The 23,971-nt window shown below is 35.4% G+C and overlaps 1 protein-coding gene across 6 annotated transcripts in view; it reads left to right on the plus strand.

The window, feature by feature from the left end:
* Positions 1 to 23,971, plus strand: part of LOC5576331 (nephrin) — a 1,001,823-nt gene that overhangs the window by 897,609 nt on the left and 80,243 nt on the right. For 2 of the 6 annotated variants that reach the window (XM_021855560.1, XM_021855561.1), the window contains exons 15-16: positions 12,110 to 12,471; positions 13,078 to 13,212. In XM_021855560.1, coding sequence (XP_021711252.1) covers positions 12,110 to 12,471; positions 13,078 to 13,212 — 497 coding nt within the window. The remainder of the gene's footprint in view (positions 1 to 12,109; positions 12,472 to 13,077; positions 13,213 to 23,971) is intronic. The other 4 variants (XM_021855564.1, XM_021855565.1, XM_021855563.1 and 1 more) reach the window with 3 other exon arrangements.

Here is a 23,971-nt window from a genome sequence, read left to right on the forward strand (position 1 = left end):
ATTTTAATTTATATTTTTAAAACAAGTACTGGTATCCAAACTATCGATTGCAGTTGATAGATTTCCTAAAGATTTATTCTTAATGGATATATAATTTTTCATATAATCGAAAGTCGGTTTTCTGTTTTGGGGTAACTTTGATAATGGAGCATCAATCGAACAAAATTGAATGAATTACAGAACATTTGTAGGGCGTTGCATACCTTTAGGCGTTTAACGCTATATGGAAATTTCTGACTTAGATTACAAAAATGGTCCCAGTTTATAAAAATAGTTTTCGCTAAGAGTTTTGAGACCGAATTCGAGTTCTACTATAACTAGGCTATCAAGTATAAGTGACGAATTCATTATGACTTCATCAAATAGTGATCGTAGAACAGATTGTTTGAAAGCATTTCAAAATTGCTAAAATCTTATAAATTTTCCATTTTTGCATATAAATCCTCAAATGTACTTGATTCCAACGAAAATAGCTTTAACATAAAGTGTTAAACTAATACTTTTTACTTTTGCATTCGTTTTGCTTAACAGATTAACAGGAACTTTGTTACTTCGTTTAGTATGTTGAGAGTCTCGCACTATCAAAGTTACCCGCATTATCAAAGTTACCCCGTTTTTTCCCTGTTTTGGAGCGTCTTGCTGGGTAGTGCTTGGTGAAGCCCAAGCAGGACAGTTCGATTTTGCGTCGTCAGATAGGTTTTGCTCACGGTTTCGTGCGTGTTTTCGTCGCCGGAGTTTTTTTTTTCTACGCGTATTGTTATTTTATACAATTCGATGACTCTCGCGGGATTGGTTTTGCTTTTTACTGGCTATTGAGCAAAAATATTACTGCACAATCGACAAGCATTTCGCGAAATACTATTTATACTATAAATAAACTATTGTTTTCTCTTTTGATTGCCGGCATTCAAAAGATTAAATTGAAAACACTTAAACAACAAATGTTTATGGTCTATCGCCAGCTTTCTAGGCGAATCCTGACAATATACCTTCCCCAACCTCCAACTCCATAGCACTTATGAGGGTGTCGCTGAGTCGGTGGCCTCTCATTAAGCAAGTGCTACATCAACATTTCCTTCCCCTATCCCAAGTTACGGTAAAGATGGGCGTGGCCGGGAATACTGATATTCATGCTTTTAGTATTCTTGTTTATGATTTGAACAAGGTATACTCCCTTGCCTTGTTCCTGAAAGTAGTCAGGATGAGATTATTAAAAAGAAACATGAATGTTGCTAGTATCCAATCTACGAAGTATACTGTAACTACGCTAACGCTTGTAGATCCTATATTCGATATAGATGTCCTGCAAGATCTAGGACATCCACACAAATTAATACTGTTTACTCACAGGAATGGTCTGTGGAGTATTTGAAAACTAACCTCTATTCTCTAATTTCGGTCGTAGATCCCAAGGCCTATATTCAATGGAGTCCTAGGACATCCGCACAAATTATTACAATACACTGTTTACTCACATGGATGGTTAAGGGCCTGTGGCATATCAATAAAACATCAAAGGATCGCTAAATATGCCAGTACATTGCAGGTATATATTCCAGCAAGTTTTTGGATGAACTAGGACATCTGTTGTACTCACTTAATTACCAAAACTTGGATCTGACAATACAAACGCTTCTTAAAAATATAACAATCTTCAAGGGTCCAGTATTGTGAGACATTCTTGATTGTATATCCAGTATTGTGAGAGTTATTGGAAGACCTTAACTTGCACACATTCTAGCCTGATAAAGAACCCAATGTATTAATAATATGTCAATGCACTATGGTCCAGGAATCAGTTTTACGCGGAAAGATGCATTTTGAGCTTTAGAATGAAACATTAGACAAAAACGGTCTTCTACAAAGTTGTTTGTATTAGTAAGGTCCTTTGTTTGGTGTTATTTAAAATTAGGGTGGACCACATTTTCATAGAAATTGTGTAACTAACTTTCTTATTTGTAGAAATTATACTATACATGCTTCAGCAAAGTTGTAGACCATTCAATTTCAAGCAACTTTGCCAAAAAAAGTTTTTTTATATCTCTTAAATTGACCGATTAAGAGCTATTTTACTACGGTGACATAGGGTGGTCCGAACAAAATTGGTTTTCTGGCTCTAGAGTTTTCAATTCAAATTTCTCATCAAAGTAGTCTATGAAACACTTTTAGAGCTTTGAAAAATGCGTAGTTTGGTGAGTGAAGAAACTCGCTATCTCTTTCCGTTTGGGAGTTATTATTGTTTTTCTCTCAAAAACATGCCTACTTCGATTGTGAATATTTCTGATTGGGGCAAACATAAAACATATCTTTTGAAGGCATTTAAAAGACAAAAAAAAAATTGTAAATTATATCAAAAAATTACAGATGTGTTATTTTTGTAATTCTAATAAAACACCTTGAAAATCAAATATTTTTTATCACAAAAACTTTAATAACTTTTGAACTAAAATAGATATCAGCAATATTTTTGCATGAAAATTTGCGTTTTGTTAAGTTCTAAAAGTCGTTCATAGACGACTTTGACGAGAAACTAATATTAAAAACACTAGAATTGAAAAACTGATTTTTGTTGGACCACCCTTTGATGATTAGGAAAAAATGCTCTAGATTGGTCAAATTTTGAGCTACAGAAAAACTTTTTTTGGCAAAGTTAGTCAAAATTCCAAGTTCTACCGCTTTGCCAAAGAGTATATACCAGTATTTTTGCAAATAAAAAAGTTGATTATATGATTTGTGTGAAATTGTGGACCACCCTAATTTTGAATGACTCAGTATGAAAGCCTACATTTTTATAAACAATTTTGTAGAAGATCATTTTTGTCTAAAATTTTATTTTCATGCTCAAAATGCAAAATAATGAAGAAATACATACTATGAAAATCTTCAAAATAGTTTTAAAGCCCTATCTTTCTTATTTCAGATTTCTGGTCAAAGCGGTCTATGAACGACTTTTAGAACTTAACAAAACGCAAATTTTCATGCAAAAAGATTGATGATATCTTTTTTAGTTCAAAAGTTATTGAAGTTTTTCTGCTTAAAATCATTTGTTTTTAAGGGCATTTTATTAGAGTTACAAAAATAACACATTTGTAATTTTTTGATATAATATACAATTTTATTTTGTCTTTTGAATGCCGTCAAAAGATATTTTTTATGTTTGCCCCAATCAAAAATATTCACAATCAAAGTAGGCATGTTTTTGAGAGAAAAACAACAATAACTCCCAAACGGAAAGAGATAACGAGTTTCTTCACTCACCAAACTACGCATTTTTCAAAGTTCTAAAAGTGTTTCATAGGGGGAAAAAAATTCTCCGGCAACGAAAACGCGCGAATCCGTCAGCTAAATCAATCGGACGACGCAAAACCGAACTGTCCTGCTTGGGCTTCTCGAAGCACTACCCAGCAAGACGCTCCAAAACAGGGGGAAAAAATTCTCCGGCAACGAAAACGCGCGAATCCGTCAGCTAAATCAATCGGACGACGCAAAACCGAACTGTCCTGCTTGGGCTTCTCGAAGCACTACCCAGCAAGACGCTCCAAAACAGGGGGAAAAAATTCTCCGGCAACGAAAACGCGCGAATCCGTCAGCTAAATCAATCGGACGACGCAAAACCGAACTGTCCTGCTTGGGCTTCACCCGAAGCCAACCCTCAAATTTTCAAGAACACAAATCTGGACACGACATCCGTTTGAGCTGAAAACTTAATCACTTGCTGGTGATGAACAATCGATTAAATTTTCAGTTCAGTTCTCAAGATTCGTGCTCTTGAAAATTTGAGGTTTGGCTTCGATTCGTCTTCACCTTAAAACAAGATGCTTGATAAACTTCAGTTGAATAGTAAAAGTATAATTTCCGATAAAACGACAAATCGTCCGCTCTGGTGTGATGCTGTCGTCATGATGATGGTTTCCGAAAGCAATGTTAAACCCATTAATGGTTTCAAAACATTCGGAAGAATATATTTATTTTCACTGCTTAAGTGAAGTAATGTATGAAATTGAATGAAATCCAATGGTAGAAAACTCAGTTCCCTATCCAATGATATTTTTAGAGGCAGCGGAGAATGTTCCGAAACGTGTTTTATTCAAGCGCAAAAATCGCGCAGGTGAAAGTTCCAATGAAACTAACCTCACATATCCTGGTTTTCCAACCTCAAACTAGTGCTCCTACCAGCCGGATCTCAATTTTTATAAAAGTAGTGCAATGATACAAAAAAAAACAAACGTATGTAGAACAAAGGGAATGGATATTCCTACCTTTTCCGCCTAACTGTTTCACTGCTAACCGTCTTTTATCAGGAAAATAAAACATTTTCCCCCCAGCGGCATTGATGCGTGAAAAATCAAATCTCTCATCCTCTGACTAGTAGCGCTACCTAAGTATAGATGGCTAACAGTATGTTGCGTTTCGCGATTGGAGGCGTATTATTTGATGATTTATCGCAAATTCATCGTTTTTCCCATTAAAAGCAAGACGATATCGTTTAGGTGTTTATTTTAATAACCCTTCCCCTATTGACAGCAGTGTAATTTAAAGGCTGTTTCAGTTACACATCAGTTTCAAAATAATATAAGATTTCTGGGTAACTAATGTGTAACAAACGAGTAACTTGCTGACAGTGGTCAACACTACATGTCAAAAATTTTCATACGTATTGTGAATTTTGATATAAGAACTTTACTATTTTATGACTAGTTATTGTTTTCATAGATATTTTTCCAGTGATTAATTAAAATTGTTGAATTTACAATTTGCAGCCTCTCTAACAGCTTTTTAATCGTTTACATCAGTTTAGATTGGCTGTCAAACAGTTATTCGAAAGTGTTTCTGCAGCAAGATGAAATTAAATGGCGATTTATGATAGGCAACCCAGAAAATCCAGCTGCGGGACACGAAACAACGTGATTTTGGAATCACAATCTTCACAAACAATTAAATTAAAATCAAAAACACTGCTGATTAGAGTAACAGTGTCAATTTCCAATTTTTGTGTCAATTCTATTGGAATAATATCTCAACAATCCAGGTATCATGTGTTATTCAATATAAAATCATTATCTATTTTATGAGCGCGTCAATTTTGAGCAAGTTACATGATTAATTTCACCACAAATTCAAATCGGCATGTTAAATCTATTATGTACTTGTGAATAATTACGCGTTCGAAAATCATACGTGTTATTTTTATTGACATTCAATTCTAAAATGGTTGTTCGATTCCAAAACTGTCAGAAAGTAACAACAACTTCAACGCCGTTTCATTTATTTTGTCGTAGAAAAACCCATGCGTAATCAACAAATTACATAGCAGTCGCTTGTAAACTTCTTATGCAACGAACAAACAAGTTATATAAGGCTCGACTTTTTGCGCTTTTTCGGTTACATAGCAGTATTTTTCTATGTTGCACATGTATCATATTGTAACTATTGAATATGTTAAGTAGCCGTTGCTGTAAGCTACTTGTAACAATATGTGCTGCTTGGGGTATTTTGTGGACGCCGCCTAATGAGAATCCTCCTCAACCACTGATACACATTCACTCCATCCACTTTTTTTAACATAACCACGAATTTTGAGGTGTATTTTCTAAATTGTCCAGATCTAGGGAGGTTATTTTGCACAGTTAATTAATGATCAAGTTGTAGGCAATTCCCGCCTGAGGAATCTTGCTGTTGCACTAAAACCTCAATTTACGAAGTCTATTTTACGCTACCTCAATTTAAGTCACTTTTTTACGAAGTAACTCAATTTAAGTCACTTTTTTACGCAGTGTGTAAATTGAGTTTAGACAATAATGTGGGAAATTATTGACCTCCGGGAAAACCGGTGGAAACTTATGTAATATGGGTATTTTCGGAACAGGCACTACGAGGGGATGACGAAAATCGAGGTCCGACGCCATTTTGGAATCCAAGATGGCGACTTCTGGTTTGGAAAAATCGTTGGAAACTTATGCAATATGGGTATTTTCGGAACGGGCACGACGAGGGGATGACGAAAATCGATGTCCGACGCCATTTTGGAATCCAAGATGACGACCACTGGAAAAAAAACACTTGGTGTTGGACTTACATTGCTGAAAATGTATCAGCATACTTTCTGTATGTAAGCGCAAGTAATGATACTTTGTTAAATCAATATTACTTAAGATGACTGAGTTTTATCACTTTGAAATTGAAATTTGCAAAATCAACATGGCTCCCAAAACGAATGACGGACTACTTAGCCTTAAAAGTTTAGATTTTATGCTATAAATAAGTAGCATCAATGTACAACTTCTAACGTTTGTAGATACTCAGGCCTATATATCATGGAGACCTTGGAAATACAAAAACATCCACACAATTCAATACAACACTTCGATTGCTAATATGGATAGTAAGAGGCCTTTGCAATATAACAGAACTTCTATTGATGATTGGTTACGCTTCACAGAAAAAAAATCTGAATATTAATCGTAGTGGAATTCTGGAACTCATAGAAAATTGCTTATCGTAATCATACACGAAGCTTAAAAATACATGTTTTGCTACTCACACGCATTTCGTTCCAGAAGTTAATTAAAATTCTGTTGTTAGTTTGTTTTTCATTAAATTTATATGCTGTGCGCAGAGAATTAAGCAAGTATCGTATTAAATTTACACGAATGCGTGGGATTACGATTGGTACCGATTTTGCTGCACAAACTTGTGTCAAAATATTTACCCATTTTTTGTTATAATAGTTTCAAAATTGATTGTCTTATTCGAACTTTTGCCCCACCGGTGGGGTAAGAGTTCGAATCTAGTGTGGGGCAAAAGTTCGCTGGCTAAAACACAAGATATTGATACTTTTACGACAGGCATACTTAATACCAGTCGTAAACTTAAGTTTGCCGAAAACTACACACTAAATTTTCATCAAAAAATTGTTCAAAACAGGGTTAATTGTAATATACTCAAAAATAGCAGTTTTTTGCAAAACTAAGTCGAAATGTGAAATTTTGGTGACGTTTTTCGCACGATCAGGTAAATTTAGCTAAATTTGAAGGTAATGTGTGGATTTTAGGCAATTTGCATTTTTTTCCGTGAGATTGTACATGGGTCGAACTTTTGCCCCGCTGATTCGAACTTTTGCCCCACTATGGGCCAAAAATTGTTTCCAAGCATTTATGCAAAAACTAATACACCTAAAAGCATCCTTATGATAGGTCTAGAAATGGCCTTACATAAAATATTGAAAAAGATTTTATCTTCATTTGGTTCCATGCAACGAAAGTTTGACCAAAAATTACAATATTCACGTTGAAAAACAACAAATAGCCATAACTTTTCCAAATCACAATCAATTTTCATGATATTTGGAGTGAAAGTCTCTTACTTCAATATAATTCGATCCACCATGATATTTATAAGTTTTGTTTTGAATTGAGCTAGAAATCTTAAAAAGAAACTCTTGCCCCACTCGAACTTTTACCCCACTTTACTCTATGGGCCCTTCCACCTTGTTTTTCTACTTCATCATTTCTTCCTTCTAAGAGTCAGGAGCCAACTCATCACCATGCAGTAAATTTACACGATGATTAAAATTCACACTCGCAATCAAACTGAAGTTTGTGAATTTTAACAAGGGCAGAATTTTCTGCTATTTGTAGCATTCCTTCCATGTGCACGATTAAGGCCACACGGGACGTCATCATGATCAACCCATCCATTTGAAGAAGCAAATTCCAAGAACCACTCCATATATCGACGTGAAAAATGTATCACTATGATTCTATATATGTAGTGCACAACACAATAGATTTTCGGCTCCATCAGATCACTAAAACTCGAGATTTGCTTCCACAAAGTTTTGATGATAATTGTTAGAGTGCGACAAAAGATAGGGAAAATTACACGGTCTCCTGTGTCACCTTAATAGCTGAAATTTACATGGATTTTTAATAATCTGTACCATATCAAAAAAGCATGTACCGTAAAACGGGGTAACTTTGATAGTTTTTTCGAAGAAAACTTGAATATTTATGCATGCTGTTTCAAAGAATTTTAATTTATATTTTTAAAACAAGTACTGGTATCCAAACTATCGATTGCAGTTGATAGATTTCCTAAAGATTTATTCTTAATGGATATATAATTTTTCATATAATCGAAAGTCGGTTTTCTGTTTTGGGGTAACTTTGATAATGGAGCATCAATCGAACAAAATTGAATGAATTACAGAACATTTGTAGGGCGTTGCATACCTTTAGGCGTTTAACGCTATATGGAAATTTCTGACTTAGATTACAAAAATGGTCCCAGTTTATAAAAATAGTTTTCGCTAAGAGTTTTGAGACCGAATTCGAGTTCTACTATAACTAGGCTATCAAGTATAAGTGACGAATTCATTATGACTTCATCAAATAGTGATCGTAGAACAGATTGTTTGAAAGCATTTCAAAATTGCTAAAATCTTATAAATTTTCCATTTTTGCATATAAATCCTCAAATGTACTTGATTCCAACGAAAATAGCTTTAACATAAAGTGTTAAACTAATACTTTTTACTTTTGCATTCGTTTTGCTTAACAGATTAACAGGAACTTTGTTACTTCGTTTAGTATGTTGAGAGTCTCGCACTATCAAAGTTACCCGCATTATCAAAGTTACCCCGTTTTTTCCCTGTTTTGGAGCGTCTTGCTGGGTAGTGCTTGGTGAAGCCCAAGCAGGACAGTTCGATTTTGCGTCGTCAGATAGGTTTTGCTCACGGTTTCGTGCGTGTTTTCGTCGCCGGAGTTTTTTTTTTCTACGCGTATTGTTATTTTATACAATTCGATGACTCTCGCGGGATTGGTTTTGCTTTTTACTGGCTATTGAGCAAAAATATTACTGCACAATCGACAAGCATTTCGCGAAATACTATTTATACTATAAATAAACTATTGTTTTCTCTTTTGATTGCCGGCATTCAAAAGATTAAATTGAAAACACTTAAACAACAAATGTTTATGGTCTATCGCCAGCTTTCTAGGCGAATCCTGACAATATACCTTCCCCAACCTCCAACTCCATAGCACTTATGAGGGTGTCGCTGAGTCGGTGGCCTCTCATTAAGCAAGTGCTACATCAACATTTCCTTCCCCTATCCCAAGTTACGGTAAAGATGGGCGTGGCCGGGAATACTGATATTCATGCTTTTAGTATTCTTGTTTATGATTTGAACAAGGTATACTCCCTTGCCTTGTTCCTGAAAGTAGTCAGGATGAGATTATTAAAAAGAAACATGAATGTTGCTAGTATCCAATCTACGAAGTATACTGTAACTACGCTAACGCTTGTAGATCCTATATTCGATATAGATGTCCTGCAAGATCTAGGACATCCACACAAATTAATACTGTTTACTCACAGGAATGGTCTGTGGAGTATTTGAAAACTAACCTCTATTCTCTAATTTCGGTCGTAGATCCCAAGGCCTATATTCAATGGAGTCCTAGGACATCCGCACAAATTATTACAATACACTGTTTACTCACATGGATGGTTAAGGGCCTGTGGCATATCAATAAAACATCAAAGGATCGCTAAATATGCCAGTACATTGCAGGTATATATTCCAGCAAGTTTTTGGATGAACTAGGACATCTGTTGTACTCACTTAATTACCAAAACTTGGATCTGACAATACAAACGCTTCTTAAAAATATAACAATCTTCAAGGGTCCAGTATTGTGAGACATTCTTGATTGTATATCCAGTATTGTGAGAGTTATTGGAAGACCTTAACTTGCACACATTCTAGCCTGATAAAGAACCCAATGTATTAATAATATGTCAATGCACTATGGTCCAGGAATCAGTTTTACGCGGAAAGATGCATTTTGAGCTTTAGAATGAAACATTAGACAAAAACGGTCTTCTACAAAGTTGTTTGTATTAGTAAGGTCCTTTGTTTGGTGTTATTTAAAATTAGGGTGGACCACATTTTCATAGAAATTGTGTAACTAACTTTCTTATTTGTAGAAATTATACTATACATGCTTCAGCAAAGTTGTAGACCATTCAATTTCAAGCAACTTTGCCAAAAAAAGTTTTTTTATATCTCTTAAATTGACCGATTAAGAGCTATTTTACTACGGTGACATAGGGTGGTCCGAACAAAATTGGTTTTCTGGCTCTAGAGTTTTCAATTCAAATTTCTCATCAAAGTAGTCTATGAAACACTTTTAGAGCTTTGAAAAATGCGTAGTTTGGTGAGTGAAGAAACTCGCTATCTCTTTCCGTTTGGGAGTTATTATTGTTTTTCTCTCAAAAACATGCCTACTTCGATTGTGAATATTTCTGATTGGGGCAAACATAAAACATATCTTTTGAAGGCATTTAAAAGACAAAAAAAAAATTGTAAATTATATCAAAAAATTACAGATGTGTTATTTTTGTAATTCTAATAAAACACCTTGAAAATCAAATATTTTTTATCACAAAAACTTTAATAACTTTTGAACTAAAATAGATATCAGCAATATTTTTGCATGAAAATTTGCGTTTTGTTAAGTTCTAAAAGTCGTTCATAGACGACTTTGACGAGAAACTAATATTAAAAACACTAGAATTGAAAAACTGATTTTTGTTGGACCACCCTTTGATGATTAGGAAAAAATGCTCTAGATTGGTCAAATTTTGAGCTACAGAAAAACTTTTTTTGGCAAAGTTAGTCAAAATTCCAAGTTCTACCGCTTTGCCAAAGAGTATATACCAGTATTTTTGCAAATAAAAAAGTTGATTATATGATTTGTGTGAAATTGTGGACCACCCTAATTTTGAATGACTCAGTATGAAAGCCTACATTTTTATAAACAATTTTGTAGAAGATCATTTTTGTCTAAAATTTTATTTTCATGCTCAAAATGCAAAATAATGAAGAAATACATACTATGAAAATCTTCAAAATAGTTTTAAAGCCCTATCTTTCTTATTTCAGATTTCTGGTCAAAGCGGTCTATGAACGACTTTTAGAACTTAACAAAACGCAAATTTTCATGCAAAAAGATTGATGATATCTTTTTTAGTTCAAAAGTTATTGAAGTTTTTCTGCTTAAAATCATTTGTTTTTAAGGGCATTTTATTAGAGTTACAAAAATAACACATTTGTAATTTTTTGATATAATATACAATTTTATTTTGTCTTTTGAATGCCGTCAAAAGATATTTTTTATGTTTGCCCCAATCAAAAATATTCAAAGTAGGCATGTTTTTGAGAGAAAAACAACAATAACTCCCAAACGGAAAGAGATAACGAGTTTCTTCACTCACCAAACTACGCATTTTTCAAAGTTCTAAAAGTGTTTCATAGACTACTTTGATGAGAAATTTGAATTGAAAACTCTAGAGCCAGAAAACCAATTTTGTTCGGACCACCCTATGTCACCGTAGGAAAATAGCTCTAAATCGGTCAATTTAAGAGATATAAAAAAACTTTTTTTGGCAAAGTTGCTTAAAATTGAATGGTCTACAACTTTGCTGAAGCATGTATAGTAAAATTTCTACAAATAAGAAAGTTAGTTACACAATTTCTATGAAAATGTGGTCCACCCTAATTTTCAATAACACCAAACAAAGGATCTTACTAATACAAACAACTTTGTAGAAGACCGTTTTTGTCTAATGTTTCATTCTAAAGCTCAAAATTCATCTTTCCGCGTAAAACTGATTCCTGGACCACTGTGCAATGATACCGAAAGAGCACATTTTTTTTATAAATAATATAAATTATTTTATACAAGTAGACTCCAAACGACAAAACCTCGTTTTACGAACTGAGCCCCTTGTTTTACGTACTGATTCAATTTACGCACCAACTCAATTTACGCACCCCCGATCTACTTCGTAAATTGAAGTTACAGTGTATAAGGTTTTGACGTTTTGAATAGCCTGATTTTTCATTTTTTTTTTTCTGAAAAATAACCCTTAGTTGATCCATAACCGTTGGGTCACTTTACAGTGGTTACTCTTTTATGAGTGAATTCTGGTATTTTTCGATACTATTTGAATCTGACTTCACCGAGCATAACATGCATCAAAAAATTCAACAACTTACCGAAATAACCTTATCATCCAAACAATATCTCAACTGCGCCATAAGTTTCAGTCTCTCTACACTCCGCAGGGAAACTTCCGCACTTGCTGGAAGAAGACGAGAAAGCGTTCGAGTGGCTCAACAGTGCCGGAACTCATCCGCGGTTGTACGCCACGGCAGCCATGGCCGAGCAGCAGCAACACCAGCAGATCGGCGTAGGCGTCGGCAGTGTGGGAGTTGGCGTGCTGGGGCCTCCGACGGGGGGTGTGGGAACCTACGACAGCCGGACCTTCTACGCAACGATGCGCGACGGAAGCTGCATGCAGCAGAACGTCTACCCGCTGGCCGATAATCAAAATTACATTCCCGTGCACAGCGGAATCATCCCGACCCCGGTGATAGGCGGATATGGCAGCGATAGCCACAAGGTGAGTTCCGTTTCATAGGGTGATAATGATGTGATGGTTAGGTGGATGGTTTTTGGGTCGTTTAGTTCGAATGCAATCGCGTAAGTACTTCTGGGATTACTTTAGGCAACGGTTTTGAATGAATGTATAGTTTGACTGCTGCACGCATTGGCAAAATTTACCATATTTAGTGTACTGCCCATCACGAAAGGTATGCCTTCATGTAATCACGTTGAACTTACTAAGTTTGACATATTTCTGATCTTAAATATATGTAAAATCACGCCAAATGTTCTGAGAGATGAATTTTATTTTAAATCGCATATTGTTTTATTACTAGCTTCTGTATAATGATTTAATTTTTTCTGAGAAACTTTCGCAATTTGAACCATCCTACTGTCCCATTTTCCTCTATATTTATTGAGTATACATAATCTGCAAGTTTGTTCAAGAAAACTCAACGAAACAATGTTACTTTGAACCAAATACTATTAATATGCGTATTTGTAATATTTTTTCATACAAATTTTCTTGTTTTTTTCTGAACTTTATTCAATATTACAACATCTTTCAATTCAAAAACTCACACTCCAAACGAAAGTCAACTGAACGATTTTTATTCCACAGCACGACCTAACGTACGCGGATCTGACGTCACTGGCCGGTGGTCAGGTGCAGCCGAAGCAGATGTACGTGAGTGCAACCCTTGGCAGACCGCGGCAATCAGACATCAAACGAAGTGAGCCCACGATCTACGCGCAGGTAATTTCTCCTGGTTTTCCCCTTTACACAGCCCTTTTGTGTGGTTCCCTTTGAGAGCAGGTATGGATCGAAAACTGTGCAATGGCTTCTCGGAAATTGACTTCTCTGAAACGATGGACTGTTGAGCGAAGCTAAGTTTTGGTAGAATTAGATGGATGTGGTATCTATTATTCGCAAAGCTAGTGTGCCGTTGCCGTTGAGCTGCAAGCTTTTTGACTATCGATATAATTAATTGCGACTCATCATATCAAAGTAGGAGGAGATCTTGAACTAATAAATCTATGATTCTAAAATAATCTTAAAAGAAAAGTTTTAAATTTTCTCAAACATTCAAAATTTAAGTACCGGAAAAATGGATATGGATTCTATTTATAATTCGCATGAATCTTGGATATTTCTTCACGTGATCGGTCTCATATTTTGCTTGGAACACATAGTTAACTTAGTGGCATCGTATATAGAAAGGATATAGCTTTCATTTAAAGTTAAAACATTTGGCAGCCATTTTGAATTTGGTCGCCATCTTGAATTTTGTTAGAATAATCATTTTTTTCGCCATTAGCGCACCGCTCGAATAAAATTTTTAGATCACCATCAGAAAGCCGAGGAAAAATTGCGTATATTAATACAAACATTATTTTTGTACAACAAATCAACTAGTTTTCAATCGTTGGTGTTAATTTTATTTGAGTCGAAAAAAGAATAAGAGTATTATATTTAGTGAAAAAATCTGGCGGCCATTTTGGATTTTGACGGCTTGATAGCACTCAGCATGTAAAATTTAAAGGCTATCAATAAAAACAAGGTTACGTATACTCTTCTTATTATTATTCTTCATTTTCTTGACGTTACGTCCATACCAGAACCGAACCTGATACTCAGCTTTATTAGTTATAAATACAGGTTATTGAATTGGAATTTTCTTTAATTATGTAATTTTCGATAACATAATAATCCTTAGACCTATTTTTGAATGATTGAACAAGTTAAATAAATGAAAACCGTTCAAAAACATTGATTGAAATAGAAAAACTTATTTTTTACCATATGCATTGTTGTTCATTGAATAAAGTTTATAGATTGAACGTTAGGACATTAGTAAGTATTGTGGTAATATCTGTAGTTTTAACGTAAAATATTGCCAAAATTGCATTAATTTAGAATGGAAATCTTAAATTTTCATTGATTTTCTGAGCCATAAAGTATCGTTTTTACTACCGCCCAACATGCATGGGAAAAATAGCGAAATTGAAAGATGAGAAGCAGATTTTGTTCTGATGTGAACGTTATGGCGAAATGCAGGTGTATCATTTTGAAGTTGGAAAATCTGGCGGCCATCTTGGATTTCGACGCCATCTTGGTTTTTAGCAGTTGAATTATTTTTACCATCTCAGCGCAATAAGCGCAAAACTGAAATTCGATGTAAGAAAAATTTCGATTTATTTTTCAGTGTATTAAATGTTTTTTATTTCTTCAATATTTTTTTCTAAAACGTCAGGAAATTTCACGACAGTCCCCCATACAACACTTTTTTGTAGGTATTACCGTTTTCGAGCTATACGGGTTTATAAAAAAAAGTAAAAAAAAAACCTTGACCCTTTCCAAATGTTAATCTAGATCGATTTTGAAAAAACAAAATATGCAAAGTATCTTAGTTTCACATACTTTTGCCATCCAGAAAGTTTCATTGAATTCTGAAGGGGTGCTGCCAATCGCGTGTCGAGTTGGCCTGAAATCCGTCACTTAAATTTCATAAGGAGTTGTTCAAGAACATCTACCAACAATTTCTTCGACGATTCTTTCTAGTAATTTTTCTACAGATTCCTGCAGGGGTCTATACAAAAACTTCTCGAGGTATTTCCTTCAAAAATTCCTCCAAAGATTTATTTAGGAATTCCTCCAGCAAAACTTTAGGAATTTCTAAAAAGAATCTATCAGGATTTTTTTTCCTGTGAATCCACCATGAATTCATCTAGAAAATCTTATAGAGATTGCTCAAGAAATCCCTTAAAAAATAATACAGGAATTCCATTGAAAATTCCACCAATAATTTCAACCAGAAGTTGATGCTATCCAGTGATTCTTCTAGTGATTTCGCTAGTAATTCTTTCATAGATTCCTATGTAAACTCCTTCACCGTTTTTTTTTTGTTCTGGAAATTCCTTCAAAAATTTCCACAAAAATACATCAGGGATTTACTCCAGAAACTCTTACAATGATTATACCCAAAATTTCTCCAAGGATTCATCAAGAAGTTCCTCCATGGATTCCACCAAGAATTCGTCAAAGGATTCCACCAGGAAGCCTTCAGGTATTCCACAATAAATACTGCAAAAAAAAACTCACCAAAACTTCCTACACGGGATATTGCCAGGAATTCTTTTAGAGATTCCGCCAGTGATTCCTTCAAAGATTTTTCCATGTATCTATGAAGCGACTCTATGGGGCCTTCTTCCTGGGATCTCTGTAGGAATTACTTCAATAATTCACCCAAAATTTTTCCGAAATTTCTGAAGGAATTTGTCCATAAATTTCTACCAGTATTTTTTGTAGGTTTTTCTTTTCATGAAATCTATCAAGAATTACCTTGGAGGATCCTTTAGGAACTCCTTCAGGAATCTCTGAAAAAAATCCTGTTTTGAATAACAGGAGGAACTCTTGATAGAATCACTGGATGATAAACTGGTGAATTTCCAATTCACTGAAATCCTTATAAGAAATTGCTGGTGAAACTTCTGGAGGAATTCCTGAAAACCCATAAAGAATCCCTGGACATATTCCGCGAGAAATTCCTTGAAAAAATCAGGATAGTTTCCTTGAGGATTTCTGGGATTGATTCCTTAAGGAATTCCGAGAAGAATCCCTTTATGAATTCCGCAAGGAACTCTTTGTGAAATTCCGGAAGGAATCTTCCGGATCATTAAAAATAAAATTTCGGGTAAAATCCCTGGAGGAATTCCTGATAACCCACGAGAATCCTTGAAGATATTCCGGAAGGAATTCCTTAAGGAATAAATCCTTTAGGAGTTTCGGGAGGCATTCCTTGGTTAATTCCAGTGTAAATTACTTTAAAAATTCTGGGAGGACTCTCTTGAAGGTTTACTGGAGGAATCTCTTGAAGAACCCCCTAAAGATACATCTAGAAGAGAGTTCTGGTTAAATCCCCTAATAAATTCCGGGTGGATTTCGAAATCTGAAAAAAATATTATGGAATCCCTGCAGACACTCGCAATGAATTCAATTGATTAAATCCCTAGAGTAACTGCTGATGGCTTCCTTGGAAGAACTTCTGCTGGAATACCTGGAGGAACTCCTAATGAAATCTCTGAAGGAACTCTTGATATAATTCCTGGTGGAACTCCTTTTAAAATCCCAAGAAGGAATCTTGATGGAATTCCTTGAAACACCTGATATAATCTCTAGAGGAATTGCAGGTTTAATCTACGAAGTAACTCCTGATGAACTCCTGTTAAAACACCCTAAAGAAAACTTCGATAGAATACCTGGAGGAATTCCATGTTGAATATTTAAAGAAAATACTAACGAAATCCCTGTAGAAACTACTGATGAAATCCCTAAAAGAACTCCTGATGTAATTCCTGAAGGAATTCCATGTGGAAGCTTTGAAGAAACTTCTGATGTAATCTCTATAGGAACTCCTGTTAAAACTTCTGAAGAAATTACTGATAAGATTCCTGTAGGAATTCTTGATTGAATCCTTGAAGGAACTTCTTATGCAATTCTTAAAAGAAATCCTGATGCATTTCCTTGAGCAACTCCTGATATAATCTCTGGAGGAATTCCAGATGGAAATTCTGTTGGAATTTCTAGAGAAACTCCTGATGGAATTCCTGTAGAGCTCTTGACAAAACTCCTGATGGAACTCCTCATAGAATCTCTAGAGCCACGGTTCTCAACAGGGGGTCCGCGGACCCCCGACCATGTAAAAAGCACGCTGAAACGAACACCTCACAGCGAGCCGTTTTTTCGCCGTTACCAAGGTTGAGAAACAGTCTAGAGTCTCTAGAGTCTAGAGGAACTTCTGATGATGTCCCTGAAAGAAATTTTGATGGATTTTCTCGAGAATCTCCTGATATAATCTCTGGAGGAACTACTGATAGAATCTCTTATGGAATGCCATGTGGAATCTCTGAAGGAACACTTGATGAAACCCCTGGAGGAACTCCTGATGCAATCTCCTGAGGAACTCTGTTGGAAGCCCTGATAGAATTCTTATTGGAACTCCTGATGAAATCCTCGAAGGAATTCTTAAAGATATTCTTGAAGTAACTCCCGATGAATTCATTGGAGGAACTTCTGATGAAATCCATTGAAGAATTCCAGATGGAGTCCCTGGAGGAGTTCCTGATAATATTCCTGATGGAATTCCTGGTGCAAAACCTTATAGAATTCTTAAAGAAACGCCTTATTACATACCTAAGAGAAACCTGATGGAATTCCTTGAAGAACTCCTTCTCTAGAGGAACTTCTAATAGAATCCCTTTAGAAATTTCAGCTGAAATCTCACAAAAAACTCCTGAAGGAACTTCAGATGGAATCATTGGAGGATTTCCTAATGGAAATCCCTAGAAGAAATCTGATGAAATCCCTAAAGGTACTCAGTATAGAATCCCTAGAGAAACATCTGATGGAATCCATGTAATTATTGGTAAAAAAAATTAAAGGAACTCCAGATAAAATCATTGAAAGGAGTCCTGATGAAATTCCTTGAAGAACTCCTGATGGAATCCCTGGAGGAATTTCTGATAAGATTCCAGATGAAATTCTTGGTAGAATCTCTAGTGGATTTTTTATGATATTCATGGAAGGAATCCTGATGGAATTCCTTGAGGAATTCCTGATATAATCTATGGAGGAACTCCTGGTAGTATTCTTCGAGAAATTCCAGGTGGAATCTGAATCTGAAGGGATTCTTGATGGAATCCCTGGAGAAACTCCTGATGAAATTCCCTGAAGAATTCTGATGAATGCCCTAAAGGTACTCCTGATAGGAACTCCTGATGGAATCATTGTAGAAACTCCTGATGGAATCCCTAGAGGAACTTTCTGAATTACAGATGGAATCTCTAATATTATCCTGACGGATTCCCTGAAGGAACTCCTTATGCAATTCCTAAAAGAAATCCTGATGCATTTCCTTGAGCAACTCCTGATATAATATCTGGAGGAACTCCAGGTGATAATTTTGATGGAATCTCTAGAGGAACTCCTGAGGAACCTCCTGATGGAATCCCTATAGTAACTCTGTGTAAAATTTCTTCTGGAACTCGTCATAGAATCTCTGGAGGAACTTTTCATGATGTTCCTAAAACCAATCTTGATGGAATTTCTAGAGGAGCTCCTACTAGAATCTCTACAAGAATGCCAGTTAGAATCTCTGAAGGAACACTTGTCGAAACCCCTGGAGGAACTCCTGATGGAATCCCCAGAAAAACTCTGATGGAAGCCCTGAAAGTACAACTGATAGAATCCCTATAGTAATTTCTGATAGAATCCGGAGGAACTCCTGATGGAGTTCCCTATAGTATCCCTATAGGAGTCCCTGATGGAACTCTTGATGAAATCCTTGGAGGAATTCCTGATAAGATTCCTGATGAAACTCCTGATCAAATCTCTAGTGGAATTTTTTATGATATCCCTAGAAGGAATCCTGATGGAATTCCTCGAGGAATTCCTGATATAATCTTTGAAGGAACTTCTGATAATATCCTTGGAGAAATTCAAGGTGGAATCTCTCTGAAGGAATTCTTCCTTCCAGAAGAAATCTAAATGGAATTCCTAGAGAAACTTCCGATGGAATCCCTACAGGAACTTCCGATGGAATTCCTGGAGGAATTTTCGATTGAATCCCTAGAGAAACTTTCGATGGAGCCACTAGAAAGACTCCTGATGGAATTCTTCATGAAATTTATGACTTAATCTTCAGAAATACTCCTGAAGAACTCGTGTTTAATTCCCTAGAATAACTCCTGATCCCTAGAGGAACAACTGGTGTTGGATGGAGTTTTTGGTGAAATTTCTTAGAGAATTTTTGGTGAAATCCTCACAATATTTGCCGATGAAAACTTTTAAAATTCTACTGATGGAATCCCTGAAAGATTTTTTTAAAGAATCTCTGGAGAAACTCCTGGTGGAAACCCATGAGAAATTCCAGGTGAACTGTTGGATTTCCTTGTTAAATCACTGGACAAAATCTTGATTAATTTATTAGAGGAACACGTTGTGAAATCGTGAAGGAATTACCGATGAAATTCATGAAGGATTTGTTTGATTTTGGCCGACTGATTCGGCAACCATCAAATCGGTTTCACAAACTGTCAAATTGGTTCGTTAAGCAGCATCACGCACGGTCAAACAAAGCACCAACATGAGCATCAACCTGGGGGCGGAGTCAATGTTTGTCAAACCATCTGAGCGTATGTGGGCTGCATAATGGGTAAGATTATTAAGATGAAACAGATTTTAATCCAACTCCTACGATTGCACTAAAACTTCAAAGAGTCTAATTTTGCGAAGGAAGCATCTAACAACAGTGCATTTTTAATTTTTGCTTTGTAGCCTAGCAGGAAGCTTAAAATAAGAAGCTCAGAAACGTTTGCCTACTATTTCTCTAGTTTAGCGCATTTAAAACGTTAGCACGGTGCTCCAATTACCGTTATTATCAAATAAAATATACCATTCAAACGGCAGTCAGCAGTTGATTCCTGACGTTGTTCTGCACCTCTGGGCCGATTTTTGAAAAAATCCTTAGTCAGAATTTTGAGTTACGCCCTTTTGAAGTTTATATGATAGAAATCACACAAAATATGCCACTTTAACTAGTTTTAACAAAGAGATTATAATAAAATTTTGTAGTTTTAATTTTGTATGTGGTTTTAGATATTGAAAAGTATTTTCATAAAAAAAATTCTAGACCGACATTTGAAAAGGGCCAATGCTATGTTTAGTTAATACTTATCAACCAATACACGAACAATTACATCTAATAATCTAACGCCTGATAAAGGTTTTAGGAAATTGTCCAAAGCATTCAAATTTGTATGAAAAATTCTTGGACAGGATATGCAGATACGCCCTTTTGAAATGTATGGAAAGAATATGGAATATGGGATATGGTGGATTCTGCTCCATCTGTAATCAACGGTTAGCTAGATGCATAAATAATCATTACACTTTTGCGATTGTTCTTATTTCATTCAATTTAGCAAGTTGCATAGAAGTAATGATTCAAATTGTATTCAAATGTAACGCAGAATTTTCCAATTTGAGACCCCCTTTCTTCCCCCACGTTACAGCTTTTGTATGGAAAATGTATGAATCGTAACACTACCGAACCTCCTCGTTACGTAATATCTGAACGATTCCAAATTTACACGTACACATGTTGTCTGTAGGGGAATTAGGGGCATAATGGACACGTTAAGCAAATGTTCGTTTTAAGACCCTTAAATGGCAATGTTTTTAATTTAACCCCGGCTAGTTTTCAAGTTTGATGTTAGTACGACGTGCCACATTCATTCATAGTGATAAAAATCATATCATATGTCAGAAAAGCGAGATAGAAAATTGGGTCGAAAACAAGGATGGTAAAAAGGTATCGGGGTGAAATGAACACCTGTATGAAATTTAGTTATTCCAACATATTCAATGACTGTCAATCATTCCGATATGCAGAAGGACTCTCCCTCAATCATAATAGCTAAAAATAACCTTTCTGGGTTCGTTATTTTGCTCAAAAATTAGATTCTTCCACGGTCTTGCTTATATGCCAATTTGAAACTGAGAAAAATTTTAATTCAAATTTTAAAGAGCAATTGAAGCAAAACATATTTTTTTTACCGTCAAGCATTTCAAATGCATTACAGATTTCATGCAGTGAATGAACTTTTGATGAAAAATGTGTATTATCAGATATTGAGAGGGTGTCCATTTCGCCCCGTATGTTCATTAGTCCCTAATCCCCCTACTTACATTGAAAAAGGACGAAGGTATAATTGAAATATACACATTTCAATATAGCTGAATAATGACTGTATCAAAGTTGACCGAAACACTCGAACATCACTTATCTTTATCTATATTATATATTCATACATACATACATACATACTAGTATGTACATACTTCTATTCTAATCTGTTCTATTCTATTCAATTATACTCTACTTAAATTTATTCTACTCTGATCAACCCTACTTGTTCTTATACATATTTTTACAAATGGACACTGTAAAAATTAACAACTGCGCAAAAGATTTGAACGGTACACTTTCGATATTTGTACGGCTTTTTAGCGCTCCCAGCTCTGTAAAAAAATGCTATGCACAGATTCTGACTCCTAATGCGTGCTTCTCATATGATCCATAAAAATGAAGATTTGAATTATTATTTCACAGTAAGTCCAAATAAGGTTTTCAACTTATATATGATAGTTTTTATGTATTTTAAGGAACTTAAGCATTTTGTATTAAATGCTTTACATTTGAGCTGGATCCTCGTTTTAAAGGTAATTTGAACAAGTTTGTCGAGTCGAACAAACATCGAAAGTGTATCGTTCAATTCTTTTGCGCGCAGTTGTTGATTACAACATTGGCATTTGTAAAAATATGTAAAAGAACAAGTAGGGTGGATCAGAATAGAATAAATTTAAGTAGAGAAGAATTGAATAGAATAGAACAGATCAGAATAGAAAAGAATTATATAGAATTGAATAGAATATTGAATATAGAATTATGTAGATACAGATATGTTATGTTCGAATGTTGCGATCACCTTGAAGTTAAGCTATATTGATTTGTATATATTTCAATTATACTTTGGCCCTTTTATAATGTCAATCTAGACAATATGTGTACGTGTAAATTTTGTGCGACTTGCTATATTAAATGAAATAAGAACAACCGCGGAGGTGTAATGATTATGTATGCACCTAACTGTTGATTATAGATGAAATGGAATTCACCATGCAATATTCTTTCCATACACTTCAAAAGGGCGTATCTGCATATCCTGTCCAATAATTATTCATTCATATTTGAATGCTTTGGACAATTTCCTAAAATCACTATCAGGCGTTAGATTGTTAGATATAATTGTTCGTGTATTGGTTTATAAGTTATAACTAAACATAGCATTGGCCCTTTTCAAATATCGGTCTAGAATTTTTTTTATGAAAATATTTTTCAATATCTAAAACCAGATAAAAAATCAAAACTACATTTTGTTGTATAATCTCTTTGTTTAAACAAGTAAAAATGGCATATTTTAAGTGATTTCTATCATATAAACTTCAAAAGGGCGTAACTCAAAATTCTGACTAAGGATTTTTTTCAAAATCGGCCCAGAGGTGCAGAACAACGTAAGGTATCAACTGCTGACTGCCGTTTGAATGGTATATTTTATTTGATAATAACGGTAATTGGAGCACCGTGGTTAGTAAAGGTACAAGTCGCCCATTGTGACGGACATCTTTGGATTCCGAGATGTTTCACCTTAAGCAAGTGATCGTGAACTGAAAAATAAAAATTGTTGGAGATTTCGCCTGGAGCTACGGAAAACATTACCGTTCATGTGCATGGTACGAGCCTTACCTATTCGATTACGAGAAGGGCAATGTTTGCCAAAAGTTTGACTTATGGTTGCCCCCGCAATTTGCGTATACAAACTTTTTGGTATCTTCCTTCACAGGACAGTCGTCTTTAGCGTGAAAAGAACCTCCGCAAATCATGCATTTAGCAACCATGCGGCAATTTTTTGTTCCATGTCCCCACTTTTGGCACCGACGGCACTGAGTGGGGTTCTGGTATTTTATTCCAGGTTTCTGGAAATGTTCCAATGTCACACGGATATCAAACATAAGTCTAGCTTTTCCCAAAGCTTTAATATTATTTAGTTCTTTTTTTGTTAAAGTGAACTAAACAATATTCTTGAGAAAGCTGTTTCTGATTAATGCCAGATTGGGTTCTCTTTTTCGTAATTATTTGTAAGAACGATAAGTGTTATGTCTTGTCTCCGTCGCGTCTCGTGAAGAATCATTACGTCCTTTTTTGATCTCTTCAGGTGACTCATAGTCACTTGAGAGACCTTTCAAGGCCACTTTGAACAAAGGTTTAGTTTTGTCGTCATGAGTAAAACAAATGTGCTTCTTCTCTTCAAGATGTTTGAGAAGAAGTTCGCCATCTTTAAGAGTTTTCGGCAATACGTGACAGTCTCCTTTCTTTGCAATTTGGAAGGAAACCTTGATTCTTCTAATGGAGTTTAAGATATCCTGCCTGAATCCCCAAAGTTCGTAACAACTGACCACGATAGGCGGGACTCTTTGCTTCCTCACTTGAATCAAAGAGCCTGGGCTAGAGACTGTTTCGATTTGGTGTTCGGAAAATTTGTCTAGAGCATCTAACTGATTGCTAATTTCGATGCAAATATCAACACGTAGCACTGAAAGCTTGTACAGCTTGTTTTTCCATCTACAAAACAAAACAAAACTTGTGTTATCTTCAAGTATGCTGTTTGAGCATTATGATGATGCCGAGAAAAATTGAAAGCCATGTGTTCAACACCCGCACTTCAGATGACAGGACAATTTCGTAAAGAAATCCCCAGACAATTTACTTACGCTTCCCCAAAGCAACTCACTTCCATCGTCTGAGCTGTCCCACAGTTTTATAGTCCAACCCCAACAAAACACAGAGACTCTTCCGGAAAATCATCAATAATCAATGGTCCCCTTTCATGGGGCA

This window comes from Aedes aegypti, chromosome 3, assembly GCF_002204515.2.
Source record: "Aedes aegypti strain LVP_AGWG chromosome 3, AaegL5.0 Primary Assembly, whole genome shotgun sequence".
NCBI classification, from domain to species: Eukaryota; Metazoa; Arthropoda; class Insecta; order Diptera; family Culicidae; genus Aedes; species Aedes aegypti.